This window comes from Enhydra lutris, unplaced genomic scaffold (genome assembly GCF_002288905.1).
Source record: "Enhydra lutris kenyoni isolate GAN:26980312 unplaced genomic scaffold, ASM228890v2 scaffoldscaffold12, whole genome shotgun sequence".
In the NCBI taxonomy this organism is placed as follows: domain Eukaryota; kingdom Metazoa; phylum Chordata; class Mammalia; order Carnivora; family Mustelidae; genus Enhydra; species Enhydra lutris.
Genome location: NW_019154096.1, coordinates 26,206 through 42,836, shown reverse-complemented (window position 1 = coordinate 42,836; position 16,631 = coordinate 26,206). Strand labels below are relative to the sequence as shown.

Sequence of the window (16,631 nt, the reverse complement as noted above, 5' to 3'; positions counted from 1 at the left end):
GATTGAGAGCTAATAAATGCTCCTGGAAATTAAGCGTCAAATGATCAAATAAATTTAGAAACTGCTAGGCTACATGGTTTTCCCACAGGAATTTCCCAGTCTTTAAAGGATTGCTGCAAATCATCGAGAAAACATGTAGCACGCGGCAGTTTTCCGAACTTACTTGGCCACTTACAGTCTTCTGAGCGTTCCGAGGAACAGAGTTTGGGAAACACTGCCCTAGCCACCAAGCATGGACAGACACTGCCCATGCCACTGTTCACCACAACCTTAGTAAAAGTCACGGTGATTAAAACACAATAAACAAGAAGGGTAACTTTAAAACAATACTCAGACCCCCCCCCCTTACGCAGGGCCACCAGCCATGCAGCCCCCAGAGCTCGAGGGGCCCGTGGGTGAGGCGTTCCACCCTGAGGGGCCCCGGAGCCTCACCCACAGAGCTCAAACTCGTCCCTGCCTGGAGAGGGAAAGTCGTCGCCAGGGAAAGAAACAACCTGATCTTCAGTAAATCATCTGATGCTCTCGAAACTAACAGCCGAAGTGGCAACCACATCAAAAGACAAGCCTGACCAGGATTTGTAAAACTCAATCCACGGCCGATCATCCGTGACACATCTAGGTCTTAACGCAGCTGGGCGTACTCAAGCTGAGAAAATCCTCCTTTATTCTTTAAGTTAATTCTTAATGTTAAGGTCCTTCAAGTTGCACTTAAATTCCTGGCATTTTTGAACTGCAATGTATGTATACACCCATGCACACACGCCCCGACACACGTACAAATACACACATATGCACATTTTTACTACACGGTGTCCGCCTCCGTTACTTAAGGTGTATAAATATCCGGATCGAGTCTCCCGGAACACAAATCCAAACTCTCCTACTCACCCCCACCCCAATCTGTGCTTCAAGAGACGTCATTGAATGTTGATTCGTGCCCAGAACTGGAGCTAAATGCGCTGGTTAAGTGCTGATCTCTGGCCTGCCGGGGGTCCCTTTTCTCACTGCCCATCTCCTACGGTCTGCACTGGCTCCCCCTGACCGCAGCAGGGCCTGGGCTGGGAGGAGGCAGCTCCTGAGGGAGAGGCAGACGAAGATTAATCACCCGTCCCTACTTTATGGTGCTCCTGACAGCACGGGCTCTGCCTGTTTGGTACAAAACCAGACCCAGAAAATCGGAGAGGACGAAGACAGAGACCGTGAGAGAAGCTGAGGAACTCTTGAGGCCGGACGAAAACTCGTGCCATTCTCGCGTTCAGACTGACGGAGCACACACCAGGTCGGCAACGTGGTGCGCAGAATCTGGACTCGAGAACTAAAGATGGGGAAGAGCTGGTCTCTGACCTCAAGAAACTCACAAGCAGACACACACACACCAGAGGTGGGAGGAGGGCAGAGAGGTATGAGGTGATCTGAGGAGGTGGGGGGAGATGTGGACAGGTGTGAGGGGGCGTGCAAAGGTGTGGGGAGGTGCAAGGAGGCATGAGGTGGTGCAGGGAGCTGCAGGGAGGGGTGAGGACGGGTGAGGAGGTGTGAGGAGGTGTGACGGGATTTCTGAAGGTGTGAGAAGGTGTGAGGGGATTTCTGGAGGTGTGAGGGGTATGGGAAGATGTGAGGAGGCACGAGATAGTGTGGAGAGGTATGCAGAGGCAGGAGGAGGTGTGACGGGATGTGGGAAGGCACGAAAAGTGTGAGGGGGTATGAGGAGATATGACGTGGGAGGTGTGAGGGGGCGGATGAAGTGTGATGAGACGTGAGGGTAGGAGAGAGTGTGGGGAGGTGAGAGATGGCAGGTGTGAGGGGGCATGAGAGGGTGTGAGGAGACATGATATGGCACGAGGAGGCATGAGGCAGGGAGGTGTGAGGAGAGGAGGCTGCCGGGCAAGGGGCACCTCGGTGCCCTGGGGAAGGCAGCATCACAGCCACAGGGCTAAGCCGTGAGGCAGCGGCCGAGGCTGGGAACGCCCGTCGGGCCTGGGCAGCAGGACGCAGGAGGGTGGGATGGGGGTGACCCAGTCAGCAATCAGGGTGCAGGGGTGAGAATGAGATGCAAAGGGCCTCTGTGGGCTGAGCAGGAAGGGGAAACAGAGGCAAATCGAAGACAGAAGGTAAGTGAGGAATGGTCCGGTTGGGGGTCAGGGAGACACAGGGAGTGACTGCTCAGGCTTTGAAAGTGACTGCTTTCTTTCGGGACTGATGAAAATCTTCCAAAATCGGCAGCGGGAAGGCTGCGCAAGGCTGGGAATACAGGGTCCCTGAAACGGGGAGCCGCCTGGAAGGGGGGTTGTGTCCCCACAAACACGCAGGAGCGGCAGGGAAAGAGCAGCGGAGCAGGGACGGAGGGGCCTGGGCGGGGTCAGGCCCGGCGGGGGAGAGGGGAGCACTGCAGGTGGGGGGTACTCTGGGGAAATGAAAGAGGGAGGCCCCGCACAGCGGCTGGGACCGTGGTTTTAGCATGGGGAGACCCAGACAATGAGAAGGGCTCTCGGTGTCAGACTGAGGGAGGGAGAAGCCGGACAGCAGAGGGAGGTTGACAGTGCCCCAGAGGGAGGCAGATGGCGGGAAACTGAGGGGGCCCAAGAGGGGTCGCGGGGACGGCCAGTGGCCCTGGGGGACTGTGCAGTCTGGCTGGAACCCTGACGTGAAGGGACAGTCCGAGGTGCTTCCTGGGGAAAGAGAAAGGCGAACAAAGGGACCAGGTCTTTCCCTGCCGTCCCGCTGGTGTGTACAGAGTCAGGGAGATTGGGGAGAACAGCGGGGTTTTCCAGAGCGGTCGCCGCCGTGAGGGCTGGAGCGCAGGGGTGGGTGGGAGCAGCGGCCACCTCCCTCAGAAACTGCCACTGTCTCTCAGAAAGACAGCATTTCCCCTCGCAGATGCCCGTGGTCTCAGCATCACTTCCACTGCGGTATAAAGTCCCGCCCAAAACTGTACCACGGGAAGAAAGCTGGGTGACTTCCCGAGAGGTCACCTAGGGCTGCGGACGCCACCATGAGCCATCCTGGCCCCTCAGGTTCTGATTTAAGACCAGGTTCCAGGAAGGCAAGAGGGGAAGCTGGAAGCCCCGGCAGACCCCTGAGGCTGCAGCAGAATGTGGGCAAGCCCGGCCCACGTGCGGGCCTGCCTTGGGGGCCGTCGGTAACCCCAGGCCCCTTGCACCACCTTTCAGAGGATGCCAGAGGGCCCAGTGGATGACGTCTTCGCTGGGACAGAAGCAGAGAGTCTCTCGAGCAGCTGCTGACCTTGTCCCCTCCCCTCATAAATCACAGTTCCCAACCCTCTCAGCAACTGTTCTCCTCTCTGAACTCCCACTTGCCTGCTTTTCCTCCCACTCACTCACGCTGGCATTTGCTGCCTCACGATCATTTTTCCCAATGTCATGTTGGCTGCTTCTGGCAGAATGTCCCATGCTCTTCTTTATGGGTATGACAGTGTCTCTTGTGCATTCAGCGAAATTAAACAAAAGTAATCGCTGTCCCCAGAGGCGGTGTCCGCGGCTGAATGGAGCCCTTGCTTCCAGACTCGCACTCGGTTCAGAGGCTCTGTACGCAGTCGCCCTGCTCCACACACCGCCCCGCCTGACCCAGGTCCCTGCGTCTGCCCTTCGGGGCCACCGCTCCTTGGAAATGGAACAGGCCAAACAGACACTCCCCACCTGTCCCAGCCCGAGCAGGCTCCAGGCTGCACACACCTGACCTGCTGTGCCAGGGGCCGGCCACGGGCTGAGGCCCCGGGGAGACCCTCCCAGCAGCCAAGCAGGCCGAAGTCAAAAGAAACCAGTATGTCTCTTCACACTCTCTCTTTAAATGTATATATGCAAATTCACTTGAAAATGTTACAATTTTGGGCCACCTGGGTGGCTCAGTCCTTAAGTATCTGCCTTCAGCTCAGGTCAGGATCCCAGGGTCCTGGGATCAAGCCCCGCATCAGGCTCCCTGCTCTGTCAGAAGCCTGCTTCCCCCTCTCCCACTCCCCATGCTTGTGTTGCGTCTCTCGATGTCTCTCTCTCTCTATCAAATAAGTAAAATTTTTAAAAAAGAAAAACAGGAAAATGTTACAAATTTATGGTAGGTTTAAGCTTCATTATAAAGTATGTCACATATACCCAAAGAAAACTACCTAACTCAGGGACTCCTGGGGGGCTCAGTCGGTGAAGCGTATGCCTTCAGTTCAGGTCATGATCCTGGGGTCCCAGGATGGAGTCCCGTACCGGGTTCCCTGCTCCGTGGGGAGTCTGCTTCTCCCTCTGCCTACCGCTTCCCCTGCTTGTGCTCTCTCTCTCTGACAAATTAAAAAAAATTTTCACAAAAAAAAAGAAACAAACTATTTAGCTCACACTCATGTACCCATTGCACAGTTCAACCTGCAACACAATCATCTTTGCTCCAGCTCAGTTTTATTTTTAATAAATAAAAAAGATATCACTGATGCCCCAGACATCTCTCTCCCCAGTTCTAATCCCTCCCTCCTCTGCAGAGGTAATCACTTTCTGAATCTAGCCTTACCGTGCCCAGGAAGGCTTACGCTTCTACTGTGCGTGCATGCATTCACAAATAACTCACAGTATATCAATATACTACATATAAAAAATACAGAGTACCATCCTGGGTGGTTTTTCACTTCATCTGAACAACATCAACACTCTCCACACCCTTCTGCAACTTGTTTGTTTGCCCATCCTGACAGGTTCACAACGTCTGAACGTTGGAATACACATTCTCACTGAGGCCCAGTGTCCCCCTGTCCATAGGCTGCAGCTGTGTGTCCTTCTCTGGCACAGAGACACGTAAAGATGGTTAAGAGTGTGGACTTGAGCTGGCTCACCCGGACCTGAATCCTGGCTCCAACAGTTGGCAGCTGTGTGACTTTGGAAAAGTTATGTAACCTCTCTGTGCCTCAAGTACCCCATCTGTCAAATGAAAGTACCCACCTCGCAGGTTTCTGAGAGGATTAGGTGAACTAACACACATCCAGCACTTAGACAAATGCCGGTCACCTCACAGACACTCCGTGTTTAGGTGTTTGTTAGCCCTGCTGCTGTTACTAGTCCTTGTACGTGTTCTCAAAACATGACTCTAAATGCACAACTACTAAACCGTGACCACAGAGCCCTTCTTGACCATAAAAGGAACTTTCACACTCTGAAAGGTTAGGAACCAAGACACATTCGCTGTTCGTGCTTATGGACCCTCCGTGCTGCCCACTTCCTGATACATCGGGGAAATTATGCAAGCTTGAGACACTGGTCTGCCCAGGTGACAGTCGGCGGTCAGCTGCCTCCCTCTGAACTTCCCTGTGCTGAGCACCCTCACTCACCAGAGCAGGGTTACAGGACAACAACAGTCTCTGAGACCCAAAGGGGGCACGTCTCCCCTTCTGCAGGAATCCGAGGACGTGCATAAGCTCTAGGGGGCTGGCCATCAGGTCAGCTCTCTATGAAAGTGAGGGCGAGCCTGGTGTCTTCATGGGCGCGGAGACAGACCATGCATTTAAAGCCATGGAAATCCATGGAGGAAAAAGGCCACAGAATTCTGTGGTTCGATAGCCTGAAGCCTGAAGACAGGTGGGCTCTGTCTGGGTCCTGGGCGGGCCCCATGTGAGAGGCCTCCAGGGAGGTGACTGGGCTCCAGGGTCAGGTCGTCACCATTTCAACTCCTGCCCTTGAACTTGGCCAGCTCACAGCCAGAGGAGCAAGTCCGGCTCACTTCCCGGCCTCATGCTGCCCCGAAGAACACAGACAGAGTCCCCAGCAATGAAGTGAGCTGCTTTTGCACGTGATCTCAGGAAGGACCGTGACCCTGCCTCGCCTCTGAATTCGCCGGCAAGTGGTGCTCGCTGTGTCCCGCCCTCCTGACCGCTCTGCTGTCCTGTCCCGTCAGGCTGACCCGACATCTGAAATGCCGCACAGTGGGGCAAGGAGCAGGACTGGCCTCGCGCCTGCACTGCCCCGACTCTCAGTGCTCACTCGGGGAGCAGAGGGAAAGGTCTCACAGGAAAGCGGCACCTTCACTTGCTTCCTCCCATCCTCTCCTGTTTCCAGTTTCCACCCGTTCGGCCAAGGTCTGCTCCCACCTCCACGCCCCCAGTGGCTCAGGACAGCCTCCCTGTCCTCGTCAACAAAACTGGGTTCCATCGGACAGTGCCCACACCAGCCAGACCGCCCATGAGGCTCTAGGCCGGCAGGCAGCCCAGGAGGGGCAGTGGAAGCCCGGAGAGCGCCCCTCGCAGTCCGCCAGCAGCACACCGAGCCTGGCCCTCAGTCCCGGCTTACCCTCGCTGGCAGGCACCGAGTGGCCTCAGGGATGTGGCCAGCCAGACAACCGACAACCTGCTTGGTTCAGCCCCGATGACTTCTCTTTGCCTTTCTGGGCCTTGGTGTTCCTCCGTGAGACAAAAGGGTTTGTCCCAAAACCCGTTCAGGTGCCTTCGACCTTTAAAACTCTAGGACAGAAAGGTCCCTGCCAGGGGCAGCCTGTGGCCTGGGAAGCACCACCCAGGCTGCTGCAGCCTGTTTCTCAGGGCGTGGGCCCCACCCGTCAGGGGGAGGAAGGAGCCGGGCCCAGCAGCCCCCACAACAGCCCGGGCCACAGAAGCCCAGTCCCACCCCAGGCCCACCAACTCCACTGGGCAGAGGCCACGGGGAGAAGACCCGCCATCTCGCTGGGACAGATGGAGACTGACCGTGCAGACTGGCCTCCCGGGCAGGATCCTCTCTCTGCAGCCTCGTGAACAGAAAGGCCCTTGACCACACAAGGTGCCACGATCATCACTACGTTTCCAAACCGCTCCTACGGCAACCGCCACCCCAGGTCACGATCCGCCGGTGGAGGCCCTGCCTGCGACTGTTCCAGACGTGCATAACACGCACGTTCATAGCAGGGAGGAGACCTCTTCCAGCTCGGGAAGCTTAGCCGGCGGGTCAGCGGCCAGCTAGGCCCAACGACTCCAGGAAGAAAGGCCCCATGTGACCACAGGGGCTCACGTCTTACCGCGGCCACAATCCTTGCACCGAATCCCCTAGAACGACAATGTAAGATAGCAGGGAAGATGCCGCGGGTGTCTTTCCCTCCCCAAAATAACTCTGCCTCAGAAGGTATGTCAGAATTCTGACATTCCCCGGGAACTCCTGCCCTGGCTGGGAGCAGCGCAGTGCTGGCTATGGGCCGCCCACGGGTGTCCCCCCACATCACGTGGAGTCCCACCACTTGGTCAGCAGGCGAGGCCTCTGGGAGGCAGTTAGGTCAGGAGGGTGAAGCCCTCGTGAGGGGCATACAGTGCTCTCTCTGCTCTCCACCACATGAGGACCCAAGGAGAAGCTGCCATCTGCAACCTGGAAGGGCTCTCACCAGAGCCCAACCATGGTGACACCCTGACCGCAGACCCCCAGCTCTAGAACTAAGAGAATAATTTGCTGCAAAACCCCCATGGTGTTTGGTTACAGCAGCCTGGGGAGCCCAAGACAGCGCAGATGGTGCTCCTCATATCCACCCCTGACGGGACGGACCCTCGGGACATCCCAGAAAGGAAGCAACATGGTGGGACACGGGGACCGAGGCCTCCTTCTGCTCCCGGAGCTGCCCCGGCTCACCGTGGGCCACTGGGTGGGGCCGGCAGGGACCAGGATAGTGAGGGACAACCCACATCCCATCAGAAACAAAGAAAGGAACTGAGAATGGCACAGCCCACGAGGACAAGACCTGGGAGGAGACCTCTGCCACCATATGTGTGAAGGGCTATCCTGGAAGGAGGGACTGTATCTGCTCAGAAGGGCCCCAAGGGCAGGAATGGGAGCCAAGCAGACGTCCCCCAGGCAACCCCTCTCCGTCCAGTGCTCTGAACCCCAGGAAGCTGCTCTGGGAACAAACCAGAGCAAATGGATTTGCCTTACATTTAAATAGTAACAGATGTCACTGGTTCTTTTAAAAACATGCAACAAGCACCCTGCAGTGAGAATCGTAGAAATGAAGGAGGGACCTAAGTCCCCAACCTTCCGCTGGAAACATCCCACTTTGTGTCACCACTGTAAGGACTGTCCCCCAAGTAATGCTGGCCAGTAGCACAAGCGATGTTTGTCACGTGGTCTGTTTTCCCACTCAACACGCACCTCCATCGAGGCATGAGCCATGTTTGTTCCCAGTCCTATCTACATAGCATCCAGAGAGTCACAGGCTCCCAGAAACACACGACAGCCCACCTCCACGTCCGTCAGTGGGGGAAAGGGTGGCCAACGGGGGCAGATACCTACGGAACAGCCTCCGGCCTCAAGAAGCAATGTCATGACAACTGCCACGACATGGGTGACCCTTGAAAACCTCACGCTAGGCGAGAGACGCCGGGCCCAGAAGGCCACTGATGGGGGGATGCCTTTGGTGGGAAACATCCTGAACAGGTCACTGCACGGAGACAGAAAGCACACTTGTGGCTGCCCGGAGCTGGCGTGAGGGGAAGGGTCTGGGGAGATGGAACCGTTTCAGAAGTGAGGAGAAGTGACAGCTGCAGAGCAGGAGGGGCTTAAATGCCACCAAACTATGCAAACACAATGGTTCCTTTTACGTTGTGTGAATCCCACCTTGATTTTAAAAACATGCTCGTTGACTGAGCGGAGGAGTCTCCAGGTTGCAGTGGAAACTGGGGCCACCGTGTGACAACTGTGCATGGACAGATGTGTGCACCGTCCCCTGGGGCAGGAGTGCAGCCCTGACGGGGGGGCTCAGCCCGCAATGAGCCGTGGTGCTGACATTCCGTGCGCTTCTCTCCCTGCTGCGTCTGCCACCGGTCACCCACAAGGCCTGATGGGCAACGCAGTCCCCCACAGCTCTTAGGTCTGGAAACCCCCGAAAGGGCAGCAGGAGGTAGGAGGCAGCCTGGGGAGTGTATCCCATAGTGTGTGGGGATTTCTGCCCTGCAGATCATGCTTAACAAGTGTCTGCCATGAAAGGGGTAGAGAGCTGATGATGTCACATGCCGGCCACAGAAGGGAACCTGTCTCCTGGCAGCCAGGGGCTGGGGAGACACAGACAAGGGCCCTGCACTGGCTTGATGTCTTGTGACATCATGTCTGTCCTTCCCCATAGTCAGTGGCCCTTCGGGGAAGAAATTCCAACTTACTGCCTCTGGAACAGCACTCTCTAAGCAGGAGATGAGAACCCAAACCCGTTTCCAACTTGTCCCAGCAAAAACAACAGGATAAAGATGGGGTGGGAGCTTGGTGATAAATGCTGGGTCTGTTCTAACCTTATCCTAAGGACCAAATCCAGCTCACAACCTGTTTTTGTATGGCCTGTGAGCTAAGAGCAGTTTTTATCTTTTGAAAGATAAATACACACACACACACACAGAGAACACACAAAAGAGATCACACGGGGCTCAGAAAGCCTAAGATATGGACGCAGGCACCCTGCACTCCTTCCTTTCTCGAGGCCCTCTGCACACAAATTTGAGGAAATCAACCCACTTGTGGAGAAAAACCACTCGGACTTCATCTATCCTCATTGGTGAACAGACTCTTAACCTCAGCCCAGGGATAAATAAAAAGTAAAGTATTTACAAGGCTCTGCAGGCTCCGAGTGCCAGTGCAGCAGGCATCATCACGACCACTGGCTGAGAATATTTGTCCCGAGAAAACTTGACCTGCCCAAATGTCAGGCCTGAGACGGACCCACAAACCAGGAAGAGGCTCCTCTCCCCTCGCTGGAGCTACAAGGACAACTGGAACTGACTGACCGATGCCGCTCTCCAGATCACATGATCTGCTGTTCTCTAACACCTGAGTCTCCGAGCGATGTCACCGGACGAGCAGATTTCCACTCTGCCAATGCCTTCTCCGGGCAGGCCGCCCCTCACCGCCCTGATGGCGTCACCTCCGGCACGCTGTCCTCCCCGGCGCTGGAGGCCTTCGGGGGCCGAGATGAGGGACACACGACTATCCCTGGTTGGGGAGGGCACATGCTGTTGGACTCAGCCATGGGCATCCCCCACCCCGCTAGGTCCTGCTTCTCTGACCCGGGGAAAGACAGGGGCACAAAAAGATGCCACAAAACCTCGTAGGTGGCAGGGTGTGTGGGACCCAGACCAAGGCTCCTGGTGGAGACAGGAGCTGCAGGTCCATGCTCAGCACACAAGGACACAGCCAGGAGGCTCGGCTCTGCTTCTGCTGTTGGGAAATCAAGGCCTCAGGGTCAGGGAAACAGGACTTGGGGTCGGCGGAGTCTGACGTCTCCCAACAGTGCTGAGGGCATTCACGAAACGTGGCTCAGCTTAGGCCAGCGCTGAAACAGTGATAACCGGAGTGGAGAGAATTAAAAGCTTGCGCTCCAGTGAGAGATCTTGGGCAACTGGGCTGTAGAATCAGAAGGCCCCTTCTTAGGGAAATTTTTACAAGTGAGGCTCGGAAGCTACTTCCTAGGAGGGGCACACACAGGTACACACACACACACAAGCGCACACATAGGCATGCACACAGAGGCTCACACACAAGCACACACACAGGTACACACAGAGAAGAATGCCCATAAGCACACACAGGTACACACACAGGTACATACACATAAGCCACTAAGTGACCACAAGGGGCCAGTGTCTGGGACCAAGAGGTCATGGGTGTGACACACAGAGGTGAGGCCAGCATAGTCCCTGCCCTGGTGTGACTTTGGTCCCAGCTTTGAAATAAGGTACTTGCGGACCGTCAAAGGCCTGTCTGTGTGCTCCTAAGCTTCTTATTTCTTCATAATCACGTACAGGCCTAGAAGCGTCCCTCCTCACACCTCCAGGATTTTGACTCTGCACACAATAGTATCTGGTAAACCTTTTTTTTTTTTAAAGATTTTATTTATTTGAGAGAGAGAGTGAGAGAGAGAGAGCATGAGAGGGGAGAGCACTGGAGGGAGAAGCAGATCCCTGCTGAGCAGGGATCCTGATGCGGGACTTGATCCTAGAACTCCAGGATCATGACCTGAGCCAAAGGTAACCAAAGGAGCCACCCAGGTGCCCCATGGTAAACATTTCTTGATTAAGTGGACTGCCCAGAACCCCAGCAAGACTCACTTATTCCTAAGATCAACATCCCCTTTTCCTGGTGGGGGAGGGAGAGATGGTCCCTGATTAGATTTTGACTGCCTCCTGGTTCCCTATCACCAAGGATGGGGACGGAGTGCATTTTGAGTTGGGGTGATGTGCGCAGCAAACACAGGCTCACGGGTGCCGGGCCTCTACCCCACTCTTCATCCCAGGCTGGTGACCTTGGACAAGTTCCTAGAAGCCTCCAGGCCTCTGTCGGTTCATCTGGAAGAGGAAGGGCTGGGCTGCCGGACCCCCTCCCCCAGCTCTCGGCTCCAGGAGCTGCAGCGGTGAGCTGTTTCCTTCCACACTCCCGCGAAGGGAGAGCCAAGTGACCCTGCCACTTTATAAACACAAATGTTGCGGCATGGCACCACAAGTCATTTGGATGACACGGTGGGGGGATAAAAGGCAGAGCCGGCCCCGGGGGTCAGACCTTCAAGACCGTGGTTTGGTATCTGGGCAAGAGCCAGAATCACTTGTTAGATGCAGAAAGGGCACTTAACTGAGGTGCAGAGGGTACGACACAGACAGGTTCTCCTTAAAGCAGCTCCCACCAGGGGGATGCACCCCCGGGGTCGCTGCTTTCCTGATGAGGAATGTCAATAACCAGCCACGGGAGCTACACTAGGGGTGAAGCCGGGAATCGAACTCGGTCCTGCCCACACGGTCCCCCCTCCTTCCATGCGCAATGCTGCCCCCTCATTTATAGGCCTTTGCCGGCACACCAGGACCCCAGACTCCCATGATATGCTCCAACACCCCCCATGAGCCACAGTTCCCCACCCCCAACGGCCCTGTAGCAGCTTCCCGGCCGCCCTCGAGATGCACTGTCATCCCGGCTTCTGCGTCAGCATCCATTAACCACACCCCATGTCGCCCCCAGAGTTCATTTCTCCTTTTCCTTCCTCAAAATACCCTTCAGTCGTGGCAGGAATTTGTCACTGGGCTCAAAACAGAGCGGAACCAGTGGGACCTTGAGCCCACTCCACTCCACCAAACTCGGATCCCTAAGAGTCTGAGGTCCAGAACCGTGATTCCAAGGGAAAACAGCTGGAAGGGACGGCTGAGCCCATGGCCACACCAGGAGCTCTATAGACAGACCTGCTGGCCCAGGGGCTGCCTGGGCGCAGAAGCTGGTAGCCTCTCTACTGGGCCTCAACCCCACAGCCTGGTGTGGAGGGCACCCCAACAGCCCAAGCGAAGAGACTCCCGTGCGCTCTCGGGGTCCTGCTCTGCTCCAAACCTCTGTCTGAGGCAAACGGTGCCAGAAGAGCAGGCTCCGGAGGACGTACCTCCGTTCAAGCCTCGGCCCCACCACTTCCTGGTGCAGCAAAGAGCTGAGTGGGAGGGACGCCTGGGCAGCTCAGTCGGTGAAGCCTCTGCCTTCAGCTCAGGTCATGATCCAGGGTCCTGTGATCCCGTCCTGCGTGGCGGGTTCCTTGTTCAGCAGGGTGCCTGCTTCTCCCTGTCCCTCTGCCTGCGGCTCCCCCTGCTTGTATGCATGCTCTGTCTCTCTGACAAATAAAATCTTATTAAAAAAAGAAGAAGAAGAAGAAGAAAAGATCTGAGTGGGAGTTTGGCTGTCCCCAGGACTGGTACTGGTGGACCAGAGCCAGATACGACAGGTACTCAACACCCCATGTTCCAAAGACAGCCCCAGACGTTTGGGGCCAGTCACACACCTCACACAGAGCCTGCTAAGAGTCAGCAGAACCAGTCCTACCACCAGCCTCCTCCCCACGTTCTAGCCTGTCACAGGAGCTGGAGAGCGTAAAAAGGAGTCATCAGCCCCAGCAGGAGAGCAGTGCTCATGCTAGGAGATGCAACCCTCATCCCGGGTGACTGAGGAGAAAACCCCAGAGGAACTGCTCAGGGGGGTTAGGAAGCAGGAACCTCATCACCTCACTCCATGGACAGTGATGTGCTGAGATGGGAAGGCTCAGACCCAAGGGGTGTAGACATGACAACAAGCGGATTCTGGAGAGTCCCAGCAGAGGCCCACCTGTGCCGTGGAGGTCTAAGGACACCAGGACTTTGGCGGGGCGGCGGGGGGGCGGGTATCTACCTCCACCTGGGATTTCTGTAGGTGGCAGAGAAGGATAGAGGGCAGATGGGGACCTGGGAGGAGACCAAGGGTGGGCACCAGCCCCTGACCTGTGTGGCCGCACCTGCAGAAGGGACTGGGTGGAAGGCGGACAGGCAGAGGGAGCCAGGATAAGACAGAGTCTGCCATGTGGCCGCAGCCCCGTGACAGGGTCACCCCCAGAGCCCAAGGTGGATCAAAGCCAGCAGTGAACAGGCAGAGCGTCCCGTAAAACCACCCTGCACCTCCTCGGGCCAGCCCCAGAAGAGCCAGATTCCAAAGATGGGGGGTGAGGCTAAGCACTCAGGACACACCCTTCCCCTGCACTTCGAGCCCTGGACAGAAGGGACCATGGCCCTCCAGCGGCCAGGGCAAGAGGAGGTGCCTCAGACGCTGCAGGGCACGATGGGCCAGCTCCTGACCACCCAGCCCCCCAGAGGGAATATGGTAACACCTTCTCCCCAGTTATCAGGGAGGCTCCACACAGACGCCTAAGCCAGCCCCAGGTGCTGGGCCAGGTACAGAGCACAGGACAATGACAGATGAGACTCCCTCCAGCTCCAAGAGCACCTTCTAGCTCTTCCCCAAACTTCTGCCGTGGTGCCCCTCTGCCACGGCCCTCTCCTTCCCACCGACCTCCCCATCTGCCACAAACCCGACTCCTGAGGGCTCGGGTCCCACGGAAGCCTCCCACAGCTTAAATATACACCACCTAGGTCCCCTGAGTTATCACTTAACTGGGTGGGGTATAAGGTTCGTACCCCCTAGCCAGGGGTTTGGCTCCCAGCAAACAGGGGCTGCAACTATGGTAGAGTATGTTTCCCCTCTAACACTGTACCACAAAGCACGGACCATTACTCAGATGCCAGAGATGTGGGGGACCTCCCAGCGCTTCCATGCCCTGACCAGGTAACCTTGAGCCACTGAACCTGACCATCCACAACATGGGGACCGTCTCATCACTACCATCAGAGGGCCCTTGCAAAGAGGCCAAACCAGTTCGAACGGAGCCTGGCACCCAGTTGGACTTTTCCATTATCTGCTGCTCACCCCCTCCCTCCCAGATCTGATGGACTTGTTCTGAGATGGGCCCCAGGGAAGCGGTAATTCTTAAAAGCTCCCTGGGCTATTCCAGTGGTTGAGAACCTTGTCGAAGAGAGGGCACGCGGAGGCAGAGGTAGGGAGAGACGTCAGAGCTGAGAGTCAAAGGAAGGGTGACCCCCTTTCTAGCTCCCCAGAAATATCCGAGTATTTGTCAGGAAGCCAGAGGATGGCTTTGCTCTACAGAGCCTCAAAGACCAGCACTTAGGTACCCCCTTTTCCTGCCAGCCACCCCGGAGATATGAAAAGCAACAAGAGGTGGAAGATAAAAAGAAGCCCGGGCCAGGGCTTGAGGCCTCTTGGCTGGAGTGGCTCTGTCTGCCTGGTCACTCTTTTCTTCGCTCAGCATTTACTTGCCAACCAGCAGATGGTGCAGAAAATGTGCGGCCCTGCCCCTAAGCCAGCTAGTGCAGAATTTGCATGTGATTAGCACAGAGCCATGGCCCTGGCCTGCGTTTTCCTTTTTTTTTTTCTCTTAGAAAGGAACACAAATACCTAAATACAAAACACGATCACAGTCACAGTTCTTAAAGTAATGTCAGCCTACCTGACCTTTGTATCTTGCTGGAACTACCCCTTTGGATCCAATTAAAAAGCTAAAGTGTCAGCAGTAGAGCTGAGGACTGCCTGAGTAACCAGCTTTTGGGCTCCAAGGTAATTTTTGGACGGGTAATACCTATGACTCGTGCACTGGAAAAATATGCGGCTACACCAGACTTATCAGAAGGCTGTGAGTGCAGAGCTGTTCTATAAGACTATCATGGCTACTAACTAGTACCCAGCTATTCTGGAGCCAGACCTGTTTCCTGCCGATTGTCTCTGGGGCTCCCACAGTACGGCAATCCTTCTCTATTTTTTCTTGCCTTTCTTTTTTTGAAAGACGTTTTCTTTAGAGAACAGGGACACTGTTAAAAAAGGAGAATGCCTGCCTGTGTCTGTCGGTGAGAGAGCTCTTCAATTACCCTCACCAGATGACACCTGCAGAGTCCTTGTGAAAATGGACATTTCAGGGCTAATGAGAATCAGAGATGATGATGAGGGCGTTGTGTAATTAAACCTTTTTGCAATACCTGACATGGTATTTACAAAGCACTTTACAATCACTGTCCTTTCCTTAAGTCACAGCAGCCCAGTCAATTCGCATGTTCTCCCATTAGCTTATTAAAAATAGGCCTCATAAACTAGCTCCTCTGTGCCCATAAAAGAGCCCCGGTAAACTTTATGGTTTTTTCTTGGGGCCTCTCCATCCAGCTCAGACAGCAAGCCTTGACCTCCCCTGGAAGCAGCTGGGGAGCTGGGTGTCACCCCCAGACTGTTCAGCAGCCCTGAGAAATGAAGTCCCAAGCTCTAGTTCATTCAGCAGGGCTCGAAGCTGGAGATCAAAAACATCTCATTCCAAATGGGGCAGTCCCCTCCTCCCATTACTCAAAAATATCAGCGTCTGACCCCAATCTGGAGGCCAGCGTGCACATGGCCTTTTAGGCTCAGGTCAGGTGCTCTGGGATGACCGGACGGAGGAGTCAGTCTAGAGGTCGAGCCTCCCTGGTGGGCACAGCTCCGGGCAGGCCGCGTTCTAATGTGGCGGGAAGCGGCCCCTGTGCACGGACATGGCGGGCCCAAAACCCACCGGTGGCTACCTGGGCAGGCCCTCACTTTCTCTCTCTCTGTCGCCTCATTTGGAAATGGGCGGGTCGGGGGAGAACAGCCTTCAGGTAGGACAGGGCTCAGGAGACCGCAGAGCCAGTGCCTTCCGCCCACCCTCTGGGCTCCGCGACCGCCCCCGGCAGCCATAGGCCCTGCAGCTGGCGCAGCGCGCGGGGCGGGGGAGCTCTCCCAGGTGAGCGCCCTCCCCGCCAGGTGAGCATCCCGCCCGGTGAGCGCCCTCCCCCCCAGGTGAGCGTCCTCCCCACAGGTGGGCGCCCGCCCCGCCCGGGGAGCGCCCTCCCCGTCAGGTGAGCGCCCCCCGCCGCGCGGCCCGCTCACCTGCGTGAAGTAGAGGTTCATGAGCGTGAGTGTGAAGAACTGCAGGCACACGGGGAAGCAGTAGAGCAGCCAGAAAACGAAGGGGCCGAGCGCGTTGGCCGCCACGAAGTCCCTGAAGTAGAAGGAGAAGAGGACGGTCCGCAGGGAGGCCCAGAGGAGGCAGAGGAAGAGGAAGACGCTCTGGTAGCTCAGCCGCTTGTGGCCGTAGCGCAGCACCAGCCAGAGCTGCGCGTAGATGAACACGAAGAGCAGCGAGTAGAACGCGGTGTAGACGACGGTGAGGCCGAGCTTCACGTAGGGCGGCACAGCCGGGGTCAGCGTGGGCGGCAGCGAGTCGTTGCGGAGCGGGTCCCACGGCGGAGCCGCCATCGGACCCGGAACACCGCGGCGGGGCCGGGGGCGCCTCAT

The 16,631-nt window shown here is 56.4% G+C and overlaps 1 protein-coding gene across 1 annotated transcript in view; it reads right to left on the bottom strand.

Moving 5' to 3' along the window:
- The window catches only part of LOC111144902 (G protein-coupled receptor 137B), a 49,041-nt gene extending 32,410 nt beyond the window's left edge, over positions 1-16,631 (bottom strand). The window contains exon 1 of the mRNA XM_022499496.1: positions 16,224-16,631. Coding sequence (XP_022355204.1) covers positions 16,224-16,631 — 408 coding nt within the window. The remainder of the gene's footprint in view (positions 1-16,223) is intronic.